The sequence below is a fragment of the Salvelinus sp. IW2-2015 genome, linkage group LG20 (genome assembly GCF_002910315.2).
Source record: "Salvelinus sp. IW2-2015 linkage group LG20, ASM291031v2, whole genome shotgun sequence".
In the NCBI taxonomy this organism is placed as follows: Eukaryota; Metazoa; Chordata; class Actinopteri; order Salmoniformes; family Salmonidae; genus Salvelinus; species Salvelinus sp. IW2-2015.
The window spans coordinates 1,236,380-1,247,445 of NC_036860.1; the positions used below are offsets into that span (position 1 = coordinate 1,236,380).

The 11,066-nt window shown below is 46.0% G+C and overlaps 1 protein-coding gene across 2 annotated transcripts; it reads left to right on the plus strand.

The window, feature by feature from the left end:
• The first annotated feature begins 829 nt into the window (after window positions 1-829).
• On the plus strand, window positions 830-5,083 carry LOC111980247 (forkhead box protein J1-B). Of its 2 annotated transcripts, XM_024010933.2 has the most exons (3): window positions 830-2,632; window positions 2,833-3,417; window positions 4,018-5,083. In XM_024010933.2, the coding sequence occupies exons 2-3, from the start codon at window positions 2,845-2,847 to the stop codon at window positions 4,855-4,857; spliced, it is 1,413 nt and encodes a 470-aa protein (XP_023866701.1). In that variant the 5' UTR covers window positions 830-2,632; window positions 2,833-2,844; the 3' UTR covers window positions 4,858-5,083. The 2 variants fall into 2 exon arrangements, with proteins under 2 accessions (XP_023866701.1, XP_023866700.1); XM_024010932.2 differs by having other exon boundaries at window positions 830-3,417.
• The last annotated feature ends 5,983 nt before the right edge of the window (window positions 5,084-11,066 follow it).

The window sequence follows — 11,066 nt, forward strand, 5'->3', positions numbered from 1 at the left end:
AAGGCAGGACAGGATGGATATAGGTCTATGTAGAATGTAGAAACTAGTAAAATAATGAAAAACCCATGAATGAGTAGTTGTCCAAACTTTTGACTGGACCTGTATATACAAAAGTATCTGAACCACCCTTCAAATTAATGGATTTGGCTATTTCAGCCACACTCGTTTCTGACAGGTGTATAAAATCGAGCACACAGCCATGCAATCTCAATAGAAACTGGCAGTAGAATGGCCATACTGAAGAGCTCAGTGACTTTCAACATGGCACCGTCATAGGATTCCATCTTTCCAACAAGTCAGTTAGTCAAATGTCTGCCCTGCTAGAGCTGCCCCGGTCAACTGTAAGTGTTGTTATTGTGAAGTGGAAACATCTAGGAGCAACAATGGCTCAGCCGCGAAGTGGTAGGCCACACAAGCTCACAGGACGGGAATGCCAATTGCTGAAGAGTGTAGCTCGTAAAAAACGTCTGCCCAAGGTTGCAACACTCACTACTGAGTTCCAAACAGCCCCTGGAAGCAACATCAGCACAAGAACTGTTTGTCCCGAGCAGCCGCACACAAGCTTAAGATCACCATGCGCAATGCCAAGCATCAGCTGAAGTGGTGTAAAGCTTGCCACCATTGGACACTGGAGCAGTGGAAACAGGTTCTCTGGAGGGATGAATCACGCTTCACCATCTGGCAGTCTGACGCATGAATCTGGTTTTGGCGGATGCCAGGAGAACGCTAACTGCCCTAATGCATAGTGCCGRCTGTAAAGTTTGGTGGAGGAGGAATAATGGTCTGGGGCTGTTTTTCATGATTAGGGCTAGGCCACTTAGTTCCAGTGAAGGTAAATATTAATGCTGCCGCATACAATGATATTCTATACAATTCTGTGCTTCCAACTTTGTGGCAACAGTTTGGGGAAGGCCCTTTCCTGTTTCAGAATGACAATGCCCCTGTCCACAAAGCAAGGTCGATACAGAAATAGTTTGTTGAGATCGGTGTGTAAGAACTTGACTGGCCTGCACAGAGCCCTGACCTCAAACCCATCGAACACCTTTGGGAGGAATTGGAACATCGACTGCGAGCCAGGCCTAATCTCCTAATATATGTGCCTGACCTCAGTAATGCTCTTGTGGCTGAATGGAATCAAGTCCTGGCAGCAATGTTCCAACATCTAGTGGAAAGCCTTCCTAGAAGAGTGGAGGCTGTTATATCAGCAAAGGGTGACCAACTCCATAGTAATGCCCATGATTTTGGAATGAGATGTTTGACGAGCAGGTGTTCACATACTTTTGGTCATGTAGTGTATGTATGACTAAACCCATATAGAGACTGTAGAAACGATAATGGACCTACAGTACATTCATACAGTTTCTTGACTGTGTCCAACTCGTTAATAATCATCGAAATGAAAGATAGACAGTCAGGGAGCATATACAATTCAAAAAATGATGGATAGAGGACTATTTTTGGCCAATTTTGATGGTGATGAAATATAACACATTTTAGTGCGTCCTCTGGACRTCGTTTGAAGACCGAATGCGCGAATGCGGTTCGCCGGGCAAAATGAGTTTGACACCCTGAGTTAGAAAGACAGAGTTTGTGAGCCTGTGTCCCAGACTCCCAGGATCAGAGAAAGAGTGACTGTGATGGAGTTTTCTACAATGATCATATTCATTTTAACGGAATCMTAGTTTCCCTGTCAGCTGGGTATACCTACTGATTAAATAATGGGTATAGCAAATACGAGAACCTAACATCGACAATAACCAGTAGATGTCGCTAATAGATCATGTCAAAGCCAGAATTACCCAATTTCATCACAGAGCCAGTATGTTCGTAATGTCTACTACACACAATGTCATTAACTGTAACATTTATGTCTTCAATGTCTATAAAACGAGGAATTAATCAAAAGTAAATTCAAATATCGACCATGTGTAGGTAAAGTCACATCACAGTTGTAAAACATTTAACTCCAAAGGTGGCTGTTTTACAATTAACTAAGGATGTATTCATTATCTGCAATTATTCAGGATACAGTTGAAATATTATGTATCATTAACTGTCCAATAGCCTACAGAAGACCCTTAGTAACCAAACTGCACTTCCGTTTTTAAATCAAAACTCATCCTTCTTACAATTCATGAATGCACAACGTATTCAATGACAGTCAGAAGCCAATTTATTTCTGATTAATAAGGTAAAAAATATTACATAGAATATTCAGTGTAATTACATTCTGTTTGTTTTCACTGATTTAACAATTTTTTCCTATATATGCACTCATACAGTGAGCCGTAGAAACAAAGGTGAAACCTGTAAATCACGGAGCCAATCAGCGACCTGCAATTTGTTTAGGGCTATTAAAACTCAAGGCGGTCTTTTCTGTCTTTCCCTCAGTATGTTCTGATCTGTCTCTCCGCTGTTATGGGATTATTATCACACATCGACAGGATCTGAATGAATGTGGAAACATAAAGGCTACTTTTGCAAATGAAGTCTTGGGTTTACATGTTTAGATAGCAGTTCCTCTCAAAGCCATCGGTACAGACATCGCAATAACGTGTAAGAGGTTTGGGTACCATATGAGAACAGTGGAGCTGATCACTCAAGCTGTACTGCGGAGTACACCAAGACCAAGGTAATTGTACTGCTTTTGCTAACACTTCTTCATGAATGAATGGCCACTGTTCTTTTATTTTTATGAGTTTATAATGCAGTATTTCATATTGTAAATTCAAAGTCAGCTGAGTGAGATCACACCAATATGTAAAGGATTCACAGGAATGACAGCCAGCAAGAAATGTAATACAGTAATCCTTTGTGGGAATTTATTAACAGGGACACTTTACAATGCCAGTACTACCAAGTCAGGAGATTGCCATCAGATTCAAGGAGAAATGGATGAAGCTTCACCCAGAAGACCAAGACAATGTGAAKGGTTCAGTGCACCTGGATGACAGTCTAACCAGCCTCCAATGGCTCCAGGACTTCACCATAGTCAGTGGGAGTCTAGAAAGCCTACTGGGCTCCACTTGCCAGCCGTACCAGCTGCCTCAGCCCAGCCACCTGCACCCTCAGGGCTCCGACTCCCCCTCCAGTCCACCTGCTGGGGACACTGCAGCCTCCGGCATGCCTCAGAGTGCAGGCAGCCCCATCACCTCCAGTGCCTCAGCCAACAGGACTAGTTACTACTCACTTCACCCGACAGTGACCAACAACCACCACCAGATCACTGTGCCAGCCAAGTCCCTGGAGGAGGTAGACTTCAAGACCAACCACGAGGTGAAGCCTCCCTACTCCTACGCCACACTGATCTGCATGGCCATGCAGGCCGGCAAGAAGAACAAGATCACACTGTCTGCTATCTATMACTGGATCACAGAGAACTTCTGCTACTACAGACATGCTGAGACCAGCTGGCAGGTTAGTGACTCAGTCTGTCTTCTACATTATTGATCAAACCTGAGAGAGGTACACAACACAGGGGGAGAGAGATGTGTGGGCGATTGCATGCAACTAATCCCTCAGAGATACAGTATTTATTTTGATGTTGTATGGAAAATAAGTTCTAGGCCTATCGTGGTTATATTTGTTCATCACTGACGTAATCGTGGGTTATTTGTTGTTTGATTTTTGGGGGGAAATAAGTAGAAGGTGCTCAACCAACGTGAGCAGAGGTGCAACCTAAAAATGAGTAGACATCATTGGACAGGAAAAGACAGGAAAACGCTCGCTCACCATTCAAAATGGGTAGTTTTATTAGACAAGTTTAAATGATTGACGTTGTTTGATTTTCTTGGAATCTCTGTGATGGGGACTATATGATTCAGGAGTATAATGAACTTAAATTGTTATTACCTTGTCCTGACGATGCACATTTGACATGTTATAACCAATGATTTATATGTACACGTCATTAGTTATAACATTATGACGATCCAGCAACAAATGACAGAGAATCTTTAGTAAGACTACTATCAGTTAGCTCATCTTTTCATGAACTCCATTCTATTCTCTCCTCAGAACTCTATCCGTCATAACCTGTCACTCAACAAGTGCTTCATGAAGGTTCCCAGGCAGAAGAATGAACCAGGAAAAGGGGGATTCTGGCAGATTGACCCTCAGTATGCAGACATGTTTGTCAATGGAGTCTTCAAGCGCAGGCGGATTCCAGCCATCCATTTCAACACCCAGAGACACAGCAAAACCCAAGGATCATCCCGTAACCGAAAAACCCAGGAGTACCACCAGCATTTCCCCCAGGCCCACTACACAGTGTCCCACAGAGTGGCAGGTGCTGGGAACAGACGCAAACTTAGTGGCACAAAGTGGGAGACAGTCCATCAGTCACCACTGTTGACACCGGATCTCATGGAACCAGAGGCACCGAAGGGTGAACTAGACTGGGCCATGGTGTTTGACGATGTTCTGAATGGGAGCAGCAATAACTTTGAGGATCTAGACATTAACCTAGCTCTGAACTCCCTGGGCTGTAAGGTGGAGCTCTCCCAGCAGGATCAAGGCTGGGGCTGGCACCTGGGGAGGTGGTGCAGTGGAGGGGCTGACCGGGACCACCAGCAGGCCTGCAGGTACATGGAGGTGACCACCATGGGCTGCTACAGCATGGAGGAGATCCAGCAGCACTTCAACCCGACTGGGCTGCAGCAGCCGCTCCCTTTGGCGGTCCACCCACAGCACTTTGAGGAGCTGACACTGTTCCCTGATGAGCAGCAGAGGCACCCCTGGGAGGAGCTGAAAGAGGAGGTGCAGGCAGTGCCTATCACCCTGGACCATAGTCTCAGCTTCTGTGAAGGCTTCTTCACTGAGATGCAGCCATGGGGGACAGCAGAGTCTTATATGTGACACCCTCACCCAGCACCAGCYCCAATACTGAACAAGCACTCCAGCAGGAGGCCAGAGGACCTATAGACTACTGTTTTGCTACATTAGCAGTATGGATTCATTCAGAGAAACATATGTTATTATTTTTTTTTAAATCTGAGTCACATTTACTGTGTTTTTTATCTGCATTTTCTATTTGCTTTTTGATTGTTTGCATCTATGAAACAAACATGCTGTTTTTATTGTAGTATTGAATGTCTGTTATAGAACAAAACAAATCTATCCTAATTAGCAACCACTTCATTCCAAAAATCTATACACTAAAATCTATACACCGGCCAAAAGTTTTAGAACACCTACTCATTCAAAGGTTTTTCTTTATTTTTTACTATTTTCTAGACTGTAGAATAATAGTAAAGACATCAAAACTATGAAATAACACATATGGAATCATGTAGTAACCAAAAAAGTGTTAAACAAATCAAAATATATTTTACATTTTAAATTCTTCAAATAGCCACCCTTTGCCTTGATGGCAGATTTGCACACTCTTGGCATTCTCTCAACCAGCTTCATGAGGTAGTCACCTGGAATGCATTTCAATTAACAGGCGTGCCTTCTTAAAAGTTCATTTGTGGAATTTCTTTCCTTCTTAATGCGTTTGAGCCAATCAGTTGTGTTGTGACAAGGTAAGGGTGGTATACAGAAGATAGCCCTATTTGATAAAAGACCAAGTCCATATTATGGCAAGAACAGCTCAAATAAGCAAAGAGAAATGACAGTCCATCATTACTTTAAGACATGAAGATCAGTCAATCTGAAAAATGTCAAGAACTTTGAAAGTTTCTTCAAGTGCAGTTGCAAAAACCATCGAGCGCTATGATGAAACTGGCTCGCATGAGGACCACCACAGGAATGGAAGACCTAGAGTTACCTCTGCTGCAGAGGATAAGTTCATTAGAGTTACCAGCCTCGGAAATTGCAGCCCAAATAAATGCTTCACAGAGTTCAAGTAACAGACACATCTCAACATTAACTGTTCAGAGGAGACTGTGTGAATCAGGCCTTCATGCACGAATTGCTGCAAAGAAACCACTACTAAAGGACACCAATAAGAACCAACTTGATTGGGCCAAGAAACATGAGCAATGGACATTAGACAAGTGGAAATGTGATATTTTACACACACATGAAGGATAAACAATAATTTCTGATGAAAAAACAAATGTGAAAAATGTGTGTATATAGCGTTTTGGAACTCTTCACATATTAATCTAATCTAATTTCATAATCAGTATTTTGTGGGCAATCAGATCAGACATAATGCAAGAGAGAGTTGTGCCGTGACAGTTTTCTGGCTGTCCAACCGGCTGCATTATGCTCAAAGTCTTCAACTGTAAAACTTTATGATTTTTTATATTCTTTCCATTAGTAGATATTCTAAAAAGGGCTCAGGATGACCTAACATTAGTATAGCCATGGTTGTAAGGGTATGTTATGTACATGATGTTTTATGTATGATTCAAGTAATACAGTTAAAATATGAAAATACTGAATAACTTTTTCTGCATAGATGGTCATTTCTTTGGCAGTAAGTTTATCTAAACGTACATGTGATGAATGGGGTGATGAATTATTGAATTATTAATTAAAAGGCTGTAAATAATGCATCAATTAAATAAATACAGTGGACTTAAAAATAAATGCTTTCGTGATGTAGTTTCTATGATCTTCCTAGGGATAGGAAAAAGATGGAACAGAGTAAATAGGTGTTAACTTGTGGAATAGACACCGGCTGGAATAGGTTTTAACCAATCAGCATTCACTATTAGACCCACCCGTTGTGTACATCTCATTATAAACTGGGTGGTTCGAGCCCTGAATGCTGATTGGCTGACAGCGCTAGTATATCAGACCGTAAACCACAGGTAGGACAAAATATATATTTTTACTGCTCTAATTATGTTGGTAACCAGTTTATAATAGCAATAAGACAACTCTGGGGTTTGTGGTATATKGSCMATATACCACACCCCCTCGTGCCTTATTGCTTAACTATACTCTATTATCTATTGTTAATGTATGTAGACAGACAGATAGGACACGTACATTTACAACTCTTCTACCCTACCAGGAATGAACTGTCCTATCTCTATCCCCTACCTACACCCTCTCACCATACACCACTGAAACGTTGTCTTATGAGGACCCGCCTGCCTAAGCCCCGGTCACTCAGTGCATTCTGAAATGGATGGTACAAAACAAAGCACTTCACTCAGCAGGGCAGATGAACACACTTCCATCTCTGCAAGATGAAACGTTGCTTTCAGATCCCTCGAGGAGTTGTTTATTTATCAGCCTTTCCTAACAAATCCAAATTCCATTTCCAGAGGAGGATCCATTAGCAATAGAGTGTGACGAGGTATTGTAGCAGTGCTCATTCAATTTCACTCATGGTGGAGAAGTTCTTCCAGGATAAAAATAATCATTCGGTGATGTGGGTGTGTACGTGTGACCCGTTCTGAACACTTCCCTCCTTCTCTTGCCCCATGTTATAATGAAGATAACCTCTTTGTCTTTCATAACAGAAAAAAGTACATATTTCCCTCAGGCAAGTCTGAGCTTGTCGAAGCTTTATAAGATGGCCAGACCCACTGGACTAATAACCATGGTGCAACTTGGTCTGTCTGTGTAAGTCTAATGTTTATGTAATCGTCACCCTGAACAGGAGCAGCCCAGAGGCAGGTGTTAAGGAAGAGTGTCAGGTCAGGTGGAGGTAGTGGAGCAGGTCTGGGCATGCAGGGGCCATTGTGTTATTATGCAATTCTGAGTAAACATAAACCAGTTGGATGTGTAGGTAGGTTAGGTCATCCTGAGGTCCATGGCCAATCTGCACATCACTTAAACGGAACCACACCACAGCTTGTGGGCCTTACAACAGTTTACTTTCTAGACAATCTAATTGAAGGTACAGCTGGGTGGTGAGCTCAAATCTAACATTCCCCCTGGACAAACTTCTTGTCTGGTGTCGAAGCCAACCCTCCTGAGCTGCCCTGATAGACTTATCTCCCAGCAGGCAGAACCATGGGGCTCTATTCAAACAAGGGGTTGTGGCACACTGTCGGCCCAACATGCAGATCTGTCAGGGTGAACAAGCAGGGCGGTCAATGCACCCTGACCCTGGCTGCTTTATGTCCTCCTGGTACTGCTGATTACAGGATCTGACTGCTGGGGGGCACAGGACAGCCAAGGAGGAGCTGCAACAAAGGGTGAACTGATACTGATGGGTTCACTCACGTATACAATACATGAACAAAACAAATCAGTTAGGTTTTAATTAGTCTTTCCAGTGATATACAKTAGAAAGCACAACACASAGTGGGKACGGCCTGAAMGCTCTATGGCYTGTTSTGTGTATGTTTCKATTACRTCTGTGCAAASAGTCCCGACCTGACATACATATTATTAAACAMRTGGTCCCCAATCCCCAGAGTCCATTCACTCTGAGAATGAWTGCTTCTCATTGTTCCCTGCATCTTCATCCAAACCAAGTGGAAGTCYTTGTGTGGTGGAGAGATGKCTGGGGATCCATCTCCTTCAGATGTGTGTGAAGCCAGAGCAGAGAAGGCGGCTGAGGGCGGCATGCTGATCTGGCTACTGCCTTGCATTAGTCAAGTAAACATCTGTCTTATGCACAGCTCTGCTGAGTTTAAAACATCATTCTAAATATATTTCTATACTCTTGAGCATGGTTATAGATATCAAATCAAAGTTTATTTGTCACGTGCGCCGAATACAACAGGTGTAGACCTTACAGTGAAATGCTTACTACAGGCTCTAACCAATGGTGCGGGGGAAAAGATAGTGTGTGTGTGTGTGTGTGTGTGTGTGTGTGTGTGTGTAGTGTAGGTAAGTAAAGAATAAAAACAGTAAAAAGTCATTTGAAAAAGAGTAGCAAGGCTATATACAGACACCTGTTAGTCAGGCTTATTGAGGTAGTATGTACATGTAGGTATCGTTAAAGTGACTATGCATATGATGAACAGAGAGTAGCAGTAGCGTAAAAGAGGGGTTGGCGGGGGTGGGGACACAATGCAGATAGCCCGGTTAGCCAATGTGCGGGAGCACTGGTTGGTCGGGCCAATTAGGTAGTATGTACATGAATGTATAGTTAAAGTGACTATGCATATAAGATAAAACTGTAACGGCTGTCAATGTCGTTCCCTCCTCAGACGAGGAGGCATGGATGCGACCAAGATGCGGAGTAGGAGGTATTCATGATTTTAATGGCAAACACAAAACTACAAAATAAACAAAACAACGAACGTACTAACCTGCAACAGTCTGTGTGTGGCCCAAACGCTAACACAGGAACAACACCCAGCAAAAAACACCAGTTGAAACCCTGGCTGCCTTAGTATGACTCTCAATCAGAGACAACGATACACACCTGTTCGTTCTAATTGAGAATACATACCAGGCGAACACAAAAACCCAACAATAAAATAGAAAACATAGACTGCCACCGCACACTCAGCCTGAGCCAATAATAGCATATAAAAACAAGAGAAAACAGGTCACGGACGGGTGACATAACCCCCTTTAAGGTGGCGAACTCCGGCGCAGCCAGCACAAAGTCTAGAGGGAGGGTCCTGGGTGAGGCATCTGACCGAGCGGTGGTGGCTCGGCTCTCGGGCGAGGTCCCACCCCCACTAAGATCACTCCCGTTCCCGTATGCCGCCTCCCAATGCTACCCTCCAACTCAACCCACCTAAATGAAGGGCCAGCATCGGGATAAGGGCCAGCACCGGAGATAAGGGGCAGCAGCTCCGGGATAAGGGGCAGCAGCTCCGGGATAAGGGGCAGCAGCTCCGGGATAAGGGGCAGCAGCTCCGGGATAAGGGGCAGCAGCTCCGGGACTAAGGGCAGCAGCTGCCGGGATAAGGGCAGCTCCGGACTGAGTGGCAGCTCCGGACTGAGTGGCAGCTCCGGACTGATGCAGCTCCGGACCTGAGTGGCAGCTCCGGACTGGGTGGCAGCTCATGACTGTAGGGCAGCTCATGACTGTGGGGCAGCTCATGACTGTAGGGCAAGCTCATGACTGTAGGGCAGCTCATGACTGTAGGGCAGCTCATGACTGTAGGGCAGCGTCATGACTGTAGGGCAGCTCACTGACTGAGGCAGCTCATGGACGTTAGGGCAGCTCTGGGCAGCTCCTGACTGGTCTGGCGTCTCTGGCAGCTCCTGACTGTCTGGCGTCTTTGGCAGCTCCTGACTGGCTGGCGTTCTGGCAGCTCCTGACTGCTGCGTCTCTGGCGCTCTGACTGGCTGGCGTCTCTGGCAGCTCCTGACTGGCTGGCGGCTCTGGCAGCCTGACTGATGGACGGCTCTAGCGGCTCCTGACTGACGGACGGTCTAACGGCTCGGACAGACGGGCGGCTCTAACGGCTCGTGGCAGACGGATGGCTCAGATGGCGCTTGCAGACGGATGGCTCAGACGCGCGTGGGCAGACGGCATGGCTCAGACGGCGTTGGGCAGACAGATGGCTCAGACGGCGTTGGGCAGGAATTCAGATGGCTCAGACGGCGGTTGGGCAGACAGATGGCTCAGACGCGTTGGGCAGACAGGCTCAGACGGCGTGGCGATCAGATGGCTCAGACGGCCTGGCAGACGGATGGCTCAGACGGCGCTGGGCAGGACGGATGGCTCAGACGGCGCTGGGCAGACGGATGGCTCAGACGGCGCTGGGCAGACGGATGGCTCAGACGGCGTTGGGCAGACGGATGGCTCAGACGGCGCTGGCAGACAGATGGCTCAGACGGCGTTGGGCCGGGCAGTTCAGGCACCGCTGGGCAGACGGGCAGTTCGGCACCGCTGGGCAGACGGCAGACTCTGGCGCTGAGACGCACAATAGGCCTGAGCGTGGGTGCGCGAACTGAGAGTACCGGGGCTGAGGCACGCACCTCAGGGCGAGTGCGGGGAGGAGAACAGGGCTCTGGAGATGCACTGGAAGCCTGGTGCGTGGTTAGGCACTGGTGGTACTGTGGGGGGCGGGAGTGGCGCCGGATATCCCGACGCGTGAAGGAGACACGCGCTCTTAGCACCGAGCCTCTCCAACTTTACCAGGTTGAATGGTCCCCGTAGCCCTGCCAGTGCGGCGAGGTGAATAGCCCGCACTGGGCTATGCAGGCGAACCGGGAGCGACACCTGTAAGGCTGGTGCCATGTAC